At 46.7% G+C, this 17,142-nt stretch overlaps 1 protein-coding gene across 1 annotated transcript in view; it reads right to left on the bottom strand.

The window, feature by feature from the left end:
• Positions 1-16,851, bottom strand: part of LOC147887044 (uncharacterized) — a 28,797-nt gene extending 11,946 nt beyond the window's left edge. Inside the window, exon 1 of the mRNA XM_087394939.1 lies at positions 16,725-16,851. Coding sequence (XP_087251065.1) covers positions 16,725-16,851 — 127 coding nt within the window. The remainder of the gene's footprint in view (positions 1-16,724) is intronic.
• Between the last annotated feature and the right edge of the window lie 291 nt (positions 16,852-17,142).

Genomic DNA, 17,142 nt, shown 5'->3' with positions numbered 1-17,142 from the left:
TGTGCCGAGATCCGGAAAGGACACACAATCAAGCACCATGGAAGGGTTAGGAAAAGATTTCAACCGTGAAGACTTTGAAGAGGAGAAAGACTACCAACAAGATATGCTTTTGCCAAATGCTCAAGAAGTGATGGCGAACTTTCTAGAGCAGAATCGGGTCCTACTGCAGCAACTCGAAGAACATTTATCCCAGCTGGAAGAAAGCAGAAGACAACTGGACCAGACAAAACAACGTCTGGAGGAAAAGGAAGCAGCAAAGCCGCTGAAAGAAAGAAGAACCACTGATTTTGAAAAACTGCTCTTGTTGATGCGTGAGGAACGCAAAAATGAGGAGGCACTGCGACGCGCAGAGCTCGCCCAGGCAAAGAGGCAACAAAAGCTAGACCAAGAGGCGATGCTTCTAAAACACAAACAGATGTTAGCCGCTATGCAAGCAAGTTTGAGTGCAGCGGCCGTCTCCGCCACAGCTTCGCCATCGACAAAGGTAACACCACTCACTCGGTCCACTCCAAATTTTGTTAAGTATGATGGTAAGTGTGATCATTCAACAATTTTGCATTTTATTCATCAGTTTGTAGCTCATTTTCTGTTAGCGCGGATTCAAGATGAGCAAGATAAAGTCCACCTTGCAGCCCCTCATCTTACAGGTGAGGCGGTGACTTGGTGGCAGCATTGGGCTAGTAAGCATACTGACCCAAAAACGTTTAAGACGAATTTTGTTTGGGCAACGTTTGTGGCCGATCTCAAAGCCCGTTTTCTCCCACCCCAATATATGCTTAACCTGGAGGATGAGTTCGCTCGTCTCTCCCATAATGGTTTGCCTGTATTGACATACAGTAATAAGGTCATCACACTGGCGCAAGAGTTGGGCGTGACAGAGAGCGCCAAGATGAAGCAATTCATTCGAGGTTTGGACACGAACATACGTTTTACCATTCGGAACTTCGACCCGTCGGATTACGAGCGGGCATTGACTCGCATAGAATCAGGAGATGATGCTGAACGGGGGAAAGCCCAAGCAGGTCCAGAAAGATTCCAAAGCCCCGCAGCAGTCAAACAACACAGCGGGTAAGGATCAGAAGAAGGACAACCAGTTCCAAAAGAAAGACGGCTAGGCATCTGGTCAAACCAGGGAATCCAAGCCAAAGATGACTCTGGATGAGAAGGCTAAAGCGGGTATTACAGGAGGCTATCTACAACCCGACGAGCAGAAGCGGTACCACCAAGAACATCGCTACTTTCATTGCCACCACATCGTTGGGCATGGCAGGAAGGATTGTCCGAAGTGGCTTGCCGAAAAGGCTGCGAAAGCACCTACTTCATCCGTCGCTAATGTATTGGCTCTTCCAGCTCTGCCTCCATCCTCAGCTACAAATGCCGTCTTCCTTTCTTTGAACGCCGTTCCCATGGTGGTCTTTCAAGGTAAGAAGGAGGACGACTTCTCAGATCAAAAGAAGGCGCTCATTCGAGCGTATGGCTTAGCTAACGGGCATCAATTTATTGTCCTGTTCGATATGGGAAGTTCAGAAGATGCCATCTCCCCTCAACTTGCCAAGATAGTGGGGTGCACCTTAGTGCCTCACGAGCTTGCAGTGGACAGGGTTCACGCCCGGCTTGCACACACACATCACGCATAAGGCCATCCAGTTCACTTTTTCAATTCAAAAGGCCATGTTTACATGAGATTTTATATTGACTCCTTTGATGGTGTGCGACATGATCCTCCGGATTCAGTGGTTCCGTGAGCATGTTCCGATGCCTGATTGGCGGCAGGACACCTTCACGATTGTGGAAGGTTTACCTGAGCCCGCCGTGATACGCGGTGATCGGAGCATACCAGGGATTCCATTAATCTCTCATATTCAAGCAGGTCGCGCCGTCCGTAAGGGTGCCATGTGTGCACTTGTCTATGCCCAGTGCCAGATCACTGCAGTTCAAGCCGCTCCTCCGATGGGGCAAGCAATGGTGGATCTACTCCAAGAGTTCAAAGACATCATGCTTCGGGACGATCTGCCACCCCAGCTACCTCCCAACCGACCGGAAGACCATCGCATCGATCTACTTCCGGACTCGACACCTCCAAGTAAGTTCCCTTATCCACTTTCAAAGTCTATGGAGGGGGAGTTAGAACGTATGCTCATTTCCTGCAAACAAACGGCCAGCGCTGAAGATGTAGCTCGTTTGTTTATCAAGTATTGGTATCCCATTGGAGGGTTGCCAAAGACCATCACATCCGACAGGAACTCTAAGTTTACGTCTAACTTTTGGCAAGCCTTGTTTGATAATTTTGGTACTAAGCTGCATATGTCCAGCGCTTTCCATCCGCAATCGAACGGCGAGACGGAAAGGTATAATGGTATGGCATTTGATATTTTGAAATCATATTGTCATGATGCTCAGGGAAAGTGGGAGCAGTTTCTTCCGCTTGTGCAGGCCATTTTGAACGATATCTATTCTTCGAGTATTGGTCGCATACCTTATGAAGCAGCGTTTGGACGACGATTTACCTCACTCCTCACCTGGATGGTGTCTCCATCTCTTGAAGCCAACAAAACAACCGAATCCATGGCAGAGATTACGGAGTCGGTGAAAAGCCGCATCGCCAAAGCTCAAGCATCGTATACACGCCAAGCTAATAAATCTAGACGAGATATCCAGTATAAAGAGGGTCAATGGGTGTATTTACACATTATCAAGCAACGATTGAAGCAGGTGGGCAAGCGATGCCCTAAGCTGTCCTTCAGGAGCTTCGGACCATTCCCTATTATTCAAAAGATCAACGATGTCTCAATGAAGTTACGCCTACCAGACAATTGGACTATGCACAACGTGTTCCACGTAGCTTGGTTGAAGCCATATTTTGGGCCTCCTCTTTCAGAGATTTCCGACGAGCAACAACCTGAAGTTCTTGATGAAGCCGAAGTTTTGCAGCCAGAACAAATCCTTCTTCATAAATTCAAGCATGGGTCAGGACGCAAGATCCGGGAGTTTTACACTAAGTTCCGGGATCGAGGTACCCATGAAGTAGTGTGGTTGGGCGAAGATTTTTTCCAGAAGTTTCCCCAGATATTGGCGGACAACTTGGAAGCAATGAACCTATAATACACTTGTCGATGTAGCCAGTGTGTCACCTTGCACCCAAGTGCAGGGGTGCATGTGACATTCCCTTCTTCTTAACTAGATAGGAGATTTTGTCGTATGCTGTGACCCCTTTGTGAGCCCTTGTCCAGGGACAGTCAAGCACAAGCTACGTAGGTCAGTCTCTCAGCCTTAGGTCAAGTCAGTAGTCAGTTCTTGTTCACTAGTACCCACTAGAGAATAGTAGGTTAAGTGTTTCCATCTTATAGTTTAGGTCTTAGCCTAGGTTAGGAGTCCCTTTAGGGTCCCCAAAGGCTGGACAGGTAAGCAGGGAAGGCAGCCTGCAAAGGCTGCCCAAAAGCTCCCCTGGCAAATGAGTCAGGGAGGGCTTTTTATAGGCTGGTTGTAGGCCAGCCAGTCTGTAAAACAGACTGAGTTAGTCTGTTTACAGACTGGGTTGGCTCAGTCCAGCCCTATAAAAGGGCCCCTTGGCTGCCCTGTTTTCTCATTCAGTTTGCTCCTGCCTTCAGTCCTCCTACAACTCCACTTCAGCCTCCTGTGCAGCCCCTGAGATCCTCAGATCTGGCCCTGCTCTAGCCTCAGTCCCTTGGCCATCAGTTCAGCCTGATCTAAAGGTGACCACGCAGCACAACAGTCGGAGGTTTGGACCAGCAAACGGAGAGAGGTTTGGACACTGTTTCCTCAGCTTTCTCAGCTCTCTTTTACAGTTTACACAGCTCACTCTCAGCTCTATATTTCTGTGATCTCTCAGTTCTCTCATAGGATCTATCACTTCTAGCTTTTCACTCTCTCACTCACGCAGTACCCCTGCATTCTGCTAGACAGCACAAGCCTCTTCATTGCCTTGCAGAAGCGTCCTACATCGTCAGTGTGGACAGCATCAAGGTCTTGGTATTGGTTGGCGTTGCCTCTCAGGTCTTTGGGTCTACTATACATGTGCACAGTGAGCTCTTCAGAAGCGTGTTCCGTGCTCTCTTGAAGAGTGTTCTTTGTATTTCTCAGTTCTCCAAGTATAAAGCAAATTCTCCCCTGATTGGGGGAGGGGGTCCTCAGTGGGTACAGGGACCCAATCGGTTGTCGACTCTACTCTCTCTCTACCCTCATCTCCTTCCTCTCTACCCTCATCTCCTTCCTCTCTCTATGGTAAACAACGCTCATTCCTCGCTAAAGGTTTAAAGAAGGTCTTGCTGTGAATTACACGATCAGATAACCGTTGCATGTTACATCTTTCCCTTGTAAAATAGATCTTCATATTTGCTGGCAAACAAAAGGAAGGGGAGGAGAGTGGGCTGATAGATAAAGGAGACAAGAAGGAATGGAAGGAAAGAGTTGATGGACAAGGAGAAGAATAGAGAAGGCAAAAAAAGGTAGTGGTGAAAGAAAGTGGTAGTCGTGGGGACAGCAGGGTAAGAGACTCCTTAGCCAACCAATGCAAGGCCAAGGCCAAGAGTGAGCTGAAGGAGGAGGAAGGGGGTTATTAGAAACCGGGAACCCTTGCCCCAAGATTAGAAGTATGTGAGGAGATATGGGGGGGGGGGGAGGCAACTACAGTGTCCAAAAGGGAGGAAGGGGCAATAAACTCCCCTCCAGGCTTGCCCAAGGGCTAGCGCAGATAGACAGGAAGGATGACAGCACAAATGCCACTAGAGAGAGTGAAAAAGTGATGAAATGGGGGTGACACACAGAAGTGGGGGGATGGAACCTGGAAGATGTGTCTGCTGTTAGCAGGATGCCGTTTGAGTTCAGCCCATGAATGGGATGAGGCCAGCTCAAAAGAGGAAGTGGAAAGATGGTGGAGGGGTGAAAGAAGCGAATTTGAGAGGGAGAAGATGGGTGGAGATAGCTGGAAGGCCGGAGACTTCCTACCTCCTTGTGGAATCCATAGCCTAGGTGGGTTTACAAAAAACCATGATGCAGCCTCTCACACTAGTGACACTAGAACCCCCCAAGCCACCCCAAAAAATTTTCACATAACAGTGTGAGCCAAGTAGTGGAGTGGTCAATGCAAAGGGAAATCTTGTGCTCTGGTACCAAATATTGGAGGAGTGACAAAGTGAAAGCAAGACATGAGTGTATTCCACAAGAGAGCTTGACCAATTGGAAAGCTGCATTGAATAGTTGCCAACTCAAAGCATCCCTTATATGTGTTCCTCCACGGACTTAGGATGAGGACAGACTCAAAGCATCCCTTATATGGGTGCCCGCACAGACTCAGGATGAGAAGGACAGACAACCCATCATGTGGAACAAGCTCTAGAGAGTATTCAGAGAGCTGCCTTACCCTACAAGACACTTGCAAACACACCCTAAGGATTGATAGGTAGTCATTTCACTTGACTCTCTTCAAGGAGCATATCAGACTCAAGGCACATAGGTTAGCTGGCTAGGCATTTTCTCAAGCCTCTACAGATTATTTGGATCCTTTAGGACCAGGGAGGCGAGACAATTCTCTATGACGGTACTGAGGGCTGGATACTCTTTAGAGAGAGCAAGATCCAATTGAGGATCCTATTCTTCATACAGTCCAAATGGTCTCGCTTTAGCAATGGGTGATATGGCCAATGGGGGATAGATCCTCATCCTCTTCTTCATGCTTGGCGTCTTTAGCTCTTTATGGTGTTTGTCCACTCGGTCAAGGCAACGAAAAGGTGCCATGTGTTGGGTTTAGACTGCGTAGCTCCCCTCTCTCTTCCTTGCAAAAGGGCCTTGCTTGAAGGCAGAAGAGGGAGGGGACCTTAAGCCCTTATATTTCATCCAACCCATGTGCACCGTTGTATGTGGAATTAAACCACTTTATTGCCACTTGTCCTCACGTGGGGGATATGGCCAATGGGGGATAGATCCTCATCCTCTTCTTCATGCTTGGCGTCTTTAGCTCTTTATGGTGTTTGTCCACTCGGTCAAGGCAACGAAAAGGTGCCATGTGTTGGGTTTAGACTGCGTAGCTCCCCTCTCTCTTCCTTGCAAAAGGGCCTTGCTTGAAGGCAGAAGAGGGAGGGGACCTTAAGCCCTTATATTTCATCCAACCCATGTGCACCGTTGTATGTGGAATTAAACCACTTTATTGCCACTTGTCCTCACGTGGGGCAAGCTCAACACTTCTCCAACAGCCCCCTATAAACTGAATTCTTGAATGAAAGCATTCTAGACAACTCAACATCAACATCGAGTACACAACTGCTACGATCAACATGTGGTGGTCCACCAATAGGTCCTCTAGTTGTCGTTAGGCTCTACATTATGAGCCTTATGGAGTCCAACTACCATCAAACAGGTGTATCCCCCATGATCTAAATTCTTGAGTGACTACATTCTAGAGACCTCAACATCAACATTGAATACACGGCTACCATGATCAACACGTGGTGGTTGTCACTAGGCTCTGTATCATGAGCCCGACATAGTGCACGTCATTGTCTTCAGATCGCCCATGGGCCATGGAGCACCGAAGGAGCAAGAGCCATTGCCTCAATTTAGGCTTAGTGCACATGCCAAGGAGATGCGCGACTGGTGCCAATGCTTGATTTTGTTCACACGCAGAAATTGATTGACTGGTTTGTAGCATTTAATGAAGGTCTCTCTCGTTTGCCATACAGGTTTTATGTGCATACGTTTGCCATAGAGCTCATGAGATGTGAGAGTTTGATTGGCCTGCTTGTCCAAGTCAGTACCAGCCCATGAGCATTGAAGGTACTGCAGTCCAAGGTCAGCACCATATGGCAACTTTTTATTGGCTCCATGCGAAATGACGCTCCGGTGCTGGAAATGGCACCCTCAATTTTCAAGTTGCAAATTGGAGCATCGATGGCGCTTCATCCCACCTCGAAAACTGTGCGAGCGTCAAAAAACCTCCACCAGCCGCGCACCCGTGGCACCGTGTGCACTAATTCTTACACAAGCCTCAACACATACATGTCAGGGCTACATCACTGGGCAGGCCACCACCTCCCACCAGCATCATTGCCGATTCATATGCACACAGTCCACCGGTCACATAGCTCTGCACACAAAGTCCATCAATTGCATAAATCTTATACCATCAAAAAGGTTCCATGTGTCAAAGGTTTAGGCCGCTTGCCATACCGCTGCCTAGCCGCCGAGCACCCCTCCCTAAAAGTGCCTTGCCTGGAGGCAAAAGAGGGAAGGGCTTATGTTTCATCCAATCCAGTTGGGATTCACATCAACACTTCTTCAACATATACCATGGGACCCTAGAGAGTGGCATTGGATCGTTTGCGGAAGCTCCTTATAGGACACGATCCTTCTTCGACTACATAGTCCGCAATGCTAGACCAGGTCAGATTCAAAGCCTACAATGGACAACCATATGGAGAGCACATTTGAAGACTTATGACATCGCTTTGTCCATGCAAGCACACTCTGGAAACGGCTTTTAAGATCCTACTGAAGAGACGGATCTCCATCTTCTTTTGGCTCTTCAAACACGGTGTGGTGTAGATTACTCAGATGCTTGATATGCTTCACAGTCTGAGTCCGCTCAGCATTGCATTTGAGGTTATAACGGTTTGGTAGGGCGTTGCACAATTGTTCGGCAGGATGAGGAGAGGTACTTGTTACATCACTTGGGGCTCCGTGGCTTCACCCACAATCTCAGGCCCCCACATCTATGCGGGACAAGGCCTTTCTCATATCTAGAGGAGTCCCTTAGTTCTCTACTCTAGATGCAGTGCATGTTTCTTTGCGTAGACCTCAGTATCCTCCTATAGACACTCATCTTGGGGGTTCATTATCAGTCTTACTGCATGGCAGATTTGGAGATCTAAATGCACAGAGGCCTTAGACATGACCTAGACATTTTCTCTTCCACTCACTTTATTTCTGGCATGATATTATACACACCCTCATGGCTACTTGGGGTAGAGGCTTTAGGGCTCGTCATGTGCAGCAGAGGCCTTGTGAGCCTCCTTTATGACTTCATTATTTTTCACATTTGCACCGACAAGAACTTCATGGGACTTCCACTCTCCAGACTGGTTATGACAGACTCCTTTATTTTTTGCATCATTTTGTATGAGGTTTTGACAAGATCCCATCTTGACTCTATGTATTAAGTGATGTATTTGTATTTTGCATATGTTTAAGGACCATTGTATATATCTTTTTATGTCTATCTCACCGATGTATATCTATGTGTATCTTTTTATTTTGTAACCACAACTACATATCTAGAGTCTTCACATCAAATGGTCAATTAATAAATCTTACACTTTCATACAAGGTCTTGCAGGCTTACTTCATACAAGAAATGGCATCTCAAAGAAACATTAGCATTGAGTTATGGAAATATATTTTAGATGATAATTATTGATCAAATATCGTTCAATCAAAACAAGAAAATAATTTATCCTAACTATAGTAGTCGTGTAGTGAGATGTGTTCAAATTTAAAAAAAATCAAACGGTGAATTTGAGAGAGAGAGAGAGAGAGAGATTAACGTCTTTAAAAGGCCAAACGGCCTATGAGACTAAAACAGTTGATACATCTGCTAGTGTTGTCTCATCAAAGAGAACAACAAAATAAATAAGCTGAAGGCTGAGAGCTACTAAAGGTACTTACAGTTAGAGGGACTGCAAGTGACCCGAAACTAATGAAATACCAAGCAAGTATTTACTAAAAGTACCAATTGATCAGCATAGGCAGAAAGCTAATCAATAAAAGGTTGCACTCTTCTTATGTCAAAAATCCCAATCATGGGCAGCTCTAGGATCTCATAACTCGGTGCCACACGTTTCCGGTGTTTGGCAATGATGGCACGGATCCAATGAAGATATGGGTGCCGAGCACGGGGTCTTGGGGGCTTGGGCCTCCGTGACCTGGATATGGCGATGGCTCGGTCCAAAATCACACCACTAGAGTGTGGCAATCTGCCTGTGTGTGATAAGGTGGTGGTGGCGCCAGGGGTTTCTGATGGTGGGGAGGGCATAAAACTAGTTGAGGTGCTGGTAGTGAAGAAGTCTCTGAGTGTACTTTGCTTGGGTGGGGCTGGTCTCGGCTGTCTGTCTCCCAACAAAGTCTCTCTATGTCGCCTGAGCTCTGATAAAAAAAAACCCAAGCATTTTTAATCTTCGTACTCCATCACCTTACGGAGTGGGCCAAATCCCTTTCTGAATAGACAGTGGTATCTTCCTCAGATTTTATAATATACCGTGCATCTACATACGTAATGCTCCTCTGTCTCCTCCTCCTGTTGGCATAACTAACATATCCGATCCTGATGGGCTGTGTGGGTGTATCTCCCTGTCTCTATTCTCAACTGATGTGATGAGGTTCGAATTTGGCCAATAATACTACGTAGCCCGTGAGATAGGTGTTTGTCCATGTATGCTGGCCTGGCTATAAGTTCATCTTGAGATAAATGAAGAAAATCGTTCTGGTAGTGTGCCATCTTCTTTCCTAGGGGCTCATGTGGTCTAATCCAGGTTCTCTCAGTCTCCAACTTGACAATATCAGCTCTAACGATCTTGTTTCGTTCATGGCGAGACAGGTCTAACTTGGGACAATCCAAACTGTATTGAAAGGGTGGGAGTGCATCCATTGTCAACTCATGCTCTACAAACCATCTCTATAGCTGAGCATACCAGCACCATGTTCGACCCTCCTTTGCTAGCTGCCTGGATGATATCATAGCCGACCGTCCATATCTGGAGCCAGGTAGATCCCACAATCTATGTATGCAAGTTACTGCCTGGAACAGAGCCTCAGTGACTAGTGGAGCAGCTGCTAATTCAGCTCGTATTATCGGATGTGGTACAGATGGCTTGCTCCGGATCATGCGGGCAATCAGTGTCACTAATGGCCTTTCCAATCTCCTCCACTCAGTTGCACCCCCTACACTGGGGCCCCATATAGCTGCACCATAAAATAGTGTTGGCACCACCAATGTCTCAAACAACCATAATTTTGTGCGTGGCTCTTGGAACTGTATATGTGCACACTGTCTCTCTAGTGCCCCCAAAGCTGCATAGCCTCTATCCAATCTGGCATCAATCGCGGCTCTCAATGAAAATTGTGGACCAGAAAAGATCACCCCGAGGTACACATAAGATCGTACCTGCTCTACTGTCTCACCTTTGAAAGTGAACTGTTGTGTTGAGCGCGTTACCCAAGCCTGTGTAGTATTAAATACCATCACCTTGGTTTTCCCAAGGTTTACTGTTAGATCCCTGTCCTCACAAAAAGCTTGTAGCGCATCTAAATGTCTTTGTAATCCTTCTGGGGAATCTGCAATCAAAACTACATCATCTGCATAGAGCAGTATGGGTATCAACACTCCTGCTAGGCTGGCTCCAGGTCCTCCTATCCTGTTGATATACTCTGAGAGCTCATCAATGTATATGCCAAATAGTGTGGGAGAGAGAGGGCACCCCTGCTTCACACCAATAGTACTCATAACTGCATCTGACAGCCCTCTAGGTGCTTTAACTCGGCCCATCACCGTCTCATACAAGGCATATATCCCCCACTGCATCTCATGTGGTACTCCAATATCCTATAGTCTTTCCATCAGCGTGGTCCGTGGGATTGTGTCAAAGGCTTTGCGGAAGTCTACAAAGCAACAATATATCCTTTTATGATGATGTTTGCCTTCCTCTATGAGTGCCCGGAGAGTCACGATGTGATCCAAAGTGGTGTAACCTCGCCTGAAACCTGCCTGTCCTACCACTCTGTGTCCATGCATTGCTGCCCATCTGCTCAACTCCTTTTCCAAGATGGATCCATATATCTTGGCCAAGCAGTGGCCAATCATGATAGTCTTGTAATTGTTGGGCATCATCGGATCTCCACTCTTAAAGAGTGGTACAATGATATGCTCTGTCCAACTAGGGGGGAATCCTTCACAAACTGCTCTATTAAACACATGCACAAGAAGCGGTGCCACAATGTCTCGTGCATACATGAAGTGCTCTCCCGCTAATCCATCATGATCCAAAGCCTTTCCGTGTCCCAATCTGTCAATGGCATCATTGACCATATGCAATTTGAAGAAGGAGCAATATGTAGGCCTCGTATCCTGTGGGTACGGAATCGGTGGCTGTCCTGGTATATCATATAATGACTGCGCATAGTGGGCCCAAGCTTCTGGTGCTACAATCGGTGTACCAGGCTGTCTCTCCTGAAACATCCTCCATGCCTTCTTACTGTTCTGTCCCAAGAATAATTGGTAGATCTCTGCCTCCAATCTAGCTAAGTAGGCCCGTTTCTTCTTTCGTATTAGGCGTGAGAAGATGGCCTTGGCTTGCTCGTGTGTCCGAGTGTTTGTAGCAACCTCCTGCTGTAATTGTATGCGCATCATACGACACTCATCGTCATACCAACTATTTTGTGGGGCAGTGCTGCAAGGAGGGGTGGATGATATTGTTGTGTGTGGGAATGCATACTGTGCTGACACATGTTATTCCTCTGTCAAACCACGGGTGATCTCTCCAGGGGACCATGAGGGTCTAGCACCATAATTTTGTCCCACACTGCATCTCCATACAGTGTAGCAGTCTTCTCCATGAATTGGTATCTAGGTTGTCTCTGAAACGAAGTCCTGACTGCCCCCCTCCAGCATCCTCCTGACACAATAAACCTCAATATAGCATGGTCCGCAGCCACTCCAATGGGTCTGCTAGATACACTGAAATCACGGATCTGTGGAATTAGAGACGGCAACCCCATCAAATAATCAACTGTACTAGCACCTCCTTTGGGGTTCTAGCATGTAAGTGCATCTGAACCTGGCCAATAAGACAGACCATTGAAGATAATCAATCCATGGGCACTCCCTAATGCTAAGAAATGTGTACCATATTCTGTCACATCTCCCAAGTCCTGTGCCGACCTATGCAAACCAACCTCCTCTGCGTTGATCTCTCTATAGATGGCATCACTCGAGTCATATATTGATGTCTGCCTCAAGTGTGTACGGGCATTAAAGTCCCCCACTAGCAATATCTCCCTGATGCTCGCATATCTCATAATGTCCTCATACAATGGTAGGCAAGCATGGGCCAGGCAAGGCAAGGAAAGGGGCTGCAATGGGTGGTCCCGTTGCCCTTAAACAGGGTCTGGGCTGGCTGGTTGGCGACCAATCAGGTCGGCCAGCACACAGACCCAGGGCAATATGGGCTTGTGGGTCGGTTTACAGACCAACAGGAGGTCGGCCCACTAGGGCTGCTGGGTCAGCCTATTTGTGGGGCTTCCAGCCCCTATCCCCTTGGGGCCTCATTCTTCATCCACTGAGGCAGCACTTCAAGCAGTAGATAGGAGCAGCAAAGCAGCAGATCTGAACCTTCATCCAGAGGATCCAGTGGGGGCTGAAGAGCTCCTAGCTCAGCAAGGGGCTGCACCCTTGTCTGTCTTCCAGGGCAGCAAGGAGCCGGAATCAAAGCATGGCTCTAAGTCTACAAAAAGTTTATGAGGAGCATGCGAGCTCAGGGAGCTAGAAGTGCCAAGGAGGTAGTAGGACAACTTTTGGTATGGATAGAGAACCACGGTTTGGTGGAATTCTGGACTTTTGTATTGTGTTGTTTTGTGGACGGAAATTTATCTTATGCTGGTTCTATATCTCTCTTGCAGCATTGTCTATTTACTGCTCTGCACACATGTCTGTTGAGTACACACAAGTAAAGAAGTTTTGGATTCGATAGTTAAACACTTTCGGGTAAATTCCTGGTTATATCTATCAGTCTTCTACTATGTAAGGTACCCTCTGTTATGGTCATTTCTAACAGATCATGCCCAAACTTCCAGGTTTCCCTAAAGAGTGTCGTGCCAGTTTTCCTTCCATTGGTACTTTCTTTGGCAGAATGTCGAATATCCCTACCTCAGTTGCTTTTATACCCTTTGATGATGGAGTACCAACAACAAGCTTGATTGTGAAGGACCCTAACTCTCTACTGGAGGAGGTGGTGTTGTTGGAGACCTTGAGTGGAGGGTCTTTCCACCAAAAAGTGGTGGACTTCAATTTACCAAGGCAATGCATACGTCGTAGACAAATGAGACAGTGACCAAGGCAATGCATACGTTGTAGACAAATGGGACAGTGGGCCAAGGCATGTCCCCACTTCAACATTGGTCACAATGTTCAGCGAGAAGTCTTACTTTTGTAAATAGAGAAACCTACAACTTTCTACCTCAGAGGTTTTTAAGACCAAAATATGAAAAGTTTTAAGGATGCAAAAATAAATCTTCCATAAATTTGGAAATTTGAAGTTTCGTTGTACATAGTCTGCCAGTTTTCTATGAGCAGTGGTTGGCCAGCCTCCTCCTTGACCACAATTCCTTGTGGACCACCCTTTTGAGCAGGAAGAGGGCAGATTCCACCTACGCGAGTCCCCCCATGTCTCAAATCCCAAGGCTAGTCCCTGCTAAAATTTATATGTACTACATGTGAAAGTGGTGACATTTGTAAACCTAAGCATGTGGCTAGGAAGACCCAACAAGCATGAGGAGAATGTTAGGCCACCAAGGCCTGGGACGCAAGTGGCTATCTATAAAGTTACTTGGCTGATAATCAAAGACTTCTCGTTTGATTCTACTTGCGTGGTTTTCTCTCTTCTCTCTACTTTCTCCTTCCGCTTTGGGTCGATTGATGGAGATAGGTGCCCCAAGAGATGAAAAATAGGTGTATTAGTATTAGTAGTGGGAGCAGCGACACAGGATTTAAGTGAATTAAGCTAAGCTTTATGGCAATGAATGGCGCGATGGGCGAGAATTAACGGATGTGTAGGGATAGGTAGAGCAGAGAGCATAATCGAGCTTAATTAACTGAGCAGGAGAGTGAGATACAGAATATAATTTTAGTTGGTGAATAGGAGAGTGAGATACAGAATATAATTAATTAATTGATTATAGAGAAACATATCATGCACATATTATGTGCATTCACCCTGCATGCCATTGTTGCCCATAGGAGACAATTGTGCATTGCCTATGAAGCTTCCCTGTGCCCAGGGATTCCTCTTATAGAAGCAACGGCCCCAACTCCCTGAATGTGAGTGTCTTGGTTCACTTTGTGGTTGCTCTTGTAATAACCAACCCTATGAAGTTCCTAGGAAGCATATTAAGTACAAGCATGGGCAATTGATTTATGTCCACCCTGTGGCCAACTGCTGCCAATCGATCCCCAACCACCTTCACGTTCATGAGCTAATCATGCTCGGACTCTCCTTCCTCCATCCTCATGGTGAAGAATTGATTCTGAAGTGTAAGGATTCTCGTCAAATTATCCATCTCATACAATCCTTCAGGATGGTCCATGGCACATGCTTCCTTTACAATGTTTACCAACTGAAGGTGCGGGATCAATCCATCCAAATGATCATTGACAATGCCTCGAAATGTGTGTTCTTTCACTCTGCCACCTTCATCGAGTCAGCATCAGTCACTATCTTCCCATGGAATACATTGTGTGTTTGGAGTTGACCTCCACACCAATGGCCACCTTCCAAAACTTTCATACCATCTTGTGCACGCAAGACACATAGAAGTCTAGAGAAGTACGACACCAAGTAGAAAACCAAAATCATGTTATCATAATGCTCAGAAAGTGGGCTGATCGTAACATACTAGTGATCTTAAGGCTGCTACAGATCTATTACCAAAAGGGGCCCATATGCTGCTTTATCTGCTGCCCTCTCCCCAAGTGTGGGGGATTATATAGGCGCCTGGGTCATACCTCAACAATGTCCCGCCCCCCCTTTTCTGCTGCTTGAGAGCCTGACAGACAGCTGACCTCCCTGAGCCCTTAGGCCAACCATTTAAGGCTGACTGACCTGTCAGGGACGTCCGATTCCCAGACGTTCAAATCCTAGTCCATAGGCCATATGAAACCCTCCACAACCTGCCCACCATATAATGGGCCTTCCAGCTCCGTTTGGCTGGGTCATGCTCCCCATGTAGCAGGCAGGACCTGTGCCCACATGGCAGCCAACTGAGCTTCCCAGATGGTAGCCCATATTGATGACCATGTGGCAGCCAACATGCTGTCCATGGATGTGACAGACCACATGTTCTCAGATCCGCCCACATGGCAGTTGTTTCCTCTGCCCATGTGGTGGGCATTGTATACCCTAATCTATGGAAGGTGTCACTCCCCCTGTTCCTCCACCCTTACTTTCTGACAGGCTGGTACCTTTCCCCCAGATAGCTGGGACAATAGTGTCCTATCGGTGCCAGCCGGCTGTCAGGAGTAAAGGCCCATGCGAGGCACCCTCCATCAACGTAAATATGGTTTACCTTATGAAGATGGAAGACTCATCAGACCGCTCTTTGCCTTGATGGACATCATGGCTTTGCCTCTTGTAGTAGAAGGATAAAAAACAGAAGGGCAACGATGCTCAAGCAATGGAATTAGCTATGAACCTCAAAAAATCTTGGATAGCACATCCAAGGATCACGAGTATACGTTGAGAAGAAGGCATCGTGTGCCAGTCATGGAATCATCACCTCAATAATCCAGTAAATAAGTGAGGCAAGGAGCACGTGCCCTTGTACTTCTAGGCTGCAGCAAAATAGTGTCGCCTAATTGCATATCCATGAGCTCCTAAAAGTTGGAATATTAGTGCTTTTGCAGTATGGAAATATAGAGCATAGCAAACAAAGATATAAATTCGCAAATACTGTTTCACAACGTCTTTATTTAGGTGGCGTGATAAAAAAGAATCTTCATGGCACGTTGCAGCGAGTTGAGGCTGCTCAGTCCTTGCCATCAATGCAACGCCAGCTGCTGTAATTAGCATCCACTTGTCAAGAGATCTTGATGCTTGAGACTTTAACATCAGTTTCGAGGCCCTTGGAAACCTCTTCTTGTCAAGATTGACGCTGCAAAAGCGTTGTAGAGAATAGTTCTTCACTAGCTTAAATGGCAACACTACGTCCAGCAGTAGGCATATAGCATACCCAAAGGCATAAAAAAGATTCGTGGTAACCAGGCAGCAAGATGAACAATTAGCAAGGCCAATACAAAGACACCGTCTTGACCACCTTCAAAGGGAATGGATCGCCTTAAAGAATTTGCAGGCACTAAGAGTAGACAAGGCTGTCTAAAAGCTGCTTGAGAACTACACATTGCTGGAGTAGCAGAAGAGGAGACGACGATCACAACAGGACAAAGGGTCAATTCAACCGGAAGATGACAATCATATGCATTAGGCAGGAAGGCTTAGTGAAATCCCAAAAGCACAGTGTGAAGATTAAGCTCATTGTGCAAGTGATCTGCTGTCTCCCCACGATCGAGAAGATCCGCGAAAGTACTTGGGTATAAATCATAACGAAATATTGAAAAGCTGAGAAGCTGGCCAATCCCTTTTAGCGTCCAGAGGGTATTTCCGGTTGATGTATTGAGTAGATCGAGTGCTTCTTGAGACAACAAGGATGAAGTCAAGGGATTAGCCTTCTCAAAAGCTGAGAAGGCCAACCCCTTCCAGACTATCATTCGATCTCAATTCATCGTTCAGATCCAACAAACCACGATTCCACGTTTCCCAATGGTCATGCTCCAACCGCGTATGTGTGGTTAAGGGCTGGAATATTGCTGCTTGAGACAACGATAAAGAAGAAAGATGAAGAGAAGATCCGGAAAGAGAGACAAGGGAATGTTGGGAGGATGCAGGACGTACGTTTGTTGTCGTGAGCCCATTGACGGACAGCAACTCGCAAATTGCGAACGTGACAGCTTCTCTGATACTGAGGGTCGTTACAAATGGCAGCACAGTCTGCAACAAGGGCCTTACCGAGCTCCTCCATAGCTTTGGATCATGCAGTGCAATGCGAGAGTGGTGGTGTCGTTGTTGTTGGAAGGAGCTCCATCGTTTCAGCTGAAACCAGAAATCAACGGTAGTTATCGTAAAGGTGGCAAACCCACTAATCGCTCCCTTGAGGATCATTTCTATGCTTGCCTTCCACACACATTTTGCTCACACACTTCCCATCTTTGCCTCATGCTCTTTAGAACCATCCCCCACCCGGCTCACACCTCTCCACTTTGAGCATTGCAATGCTATGACTAATCTGGCATTATAGCATCCCCACCACGAA

This window comes from Dipteris shenzhenensis, chromosome 23, assembly GCF_047967505.1.
Source record: "Dipteris shenzhenensis isolate YYH24624 ecotype China chromosome 23, Dip_SZ_1.0, whole genome shotgun sequence".
NCBI lineage: Eukaryota > Viridiplantae > Streptophyta > Polypodiopsida > Gleicheniales > Dipteridaceae > Dipteris > Dipteris shenzhenensis.
The sequence above is the reverse complement of the archived record's forward strand: the minus strand, read 5'-3'. Positions and strand labels throughout refer to the sequence as shown.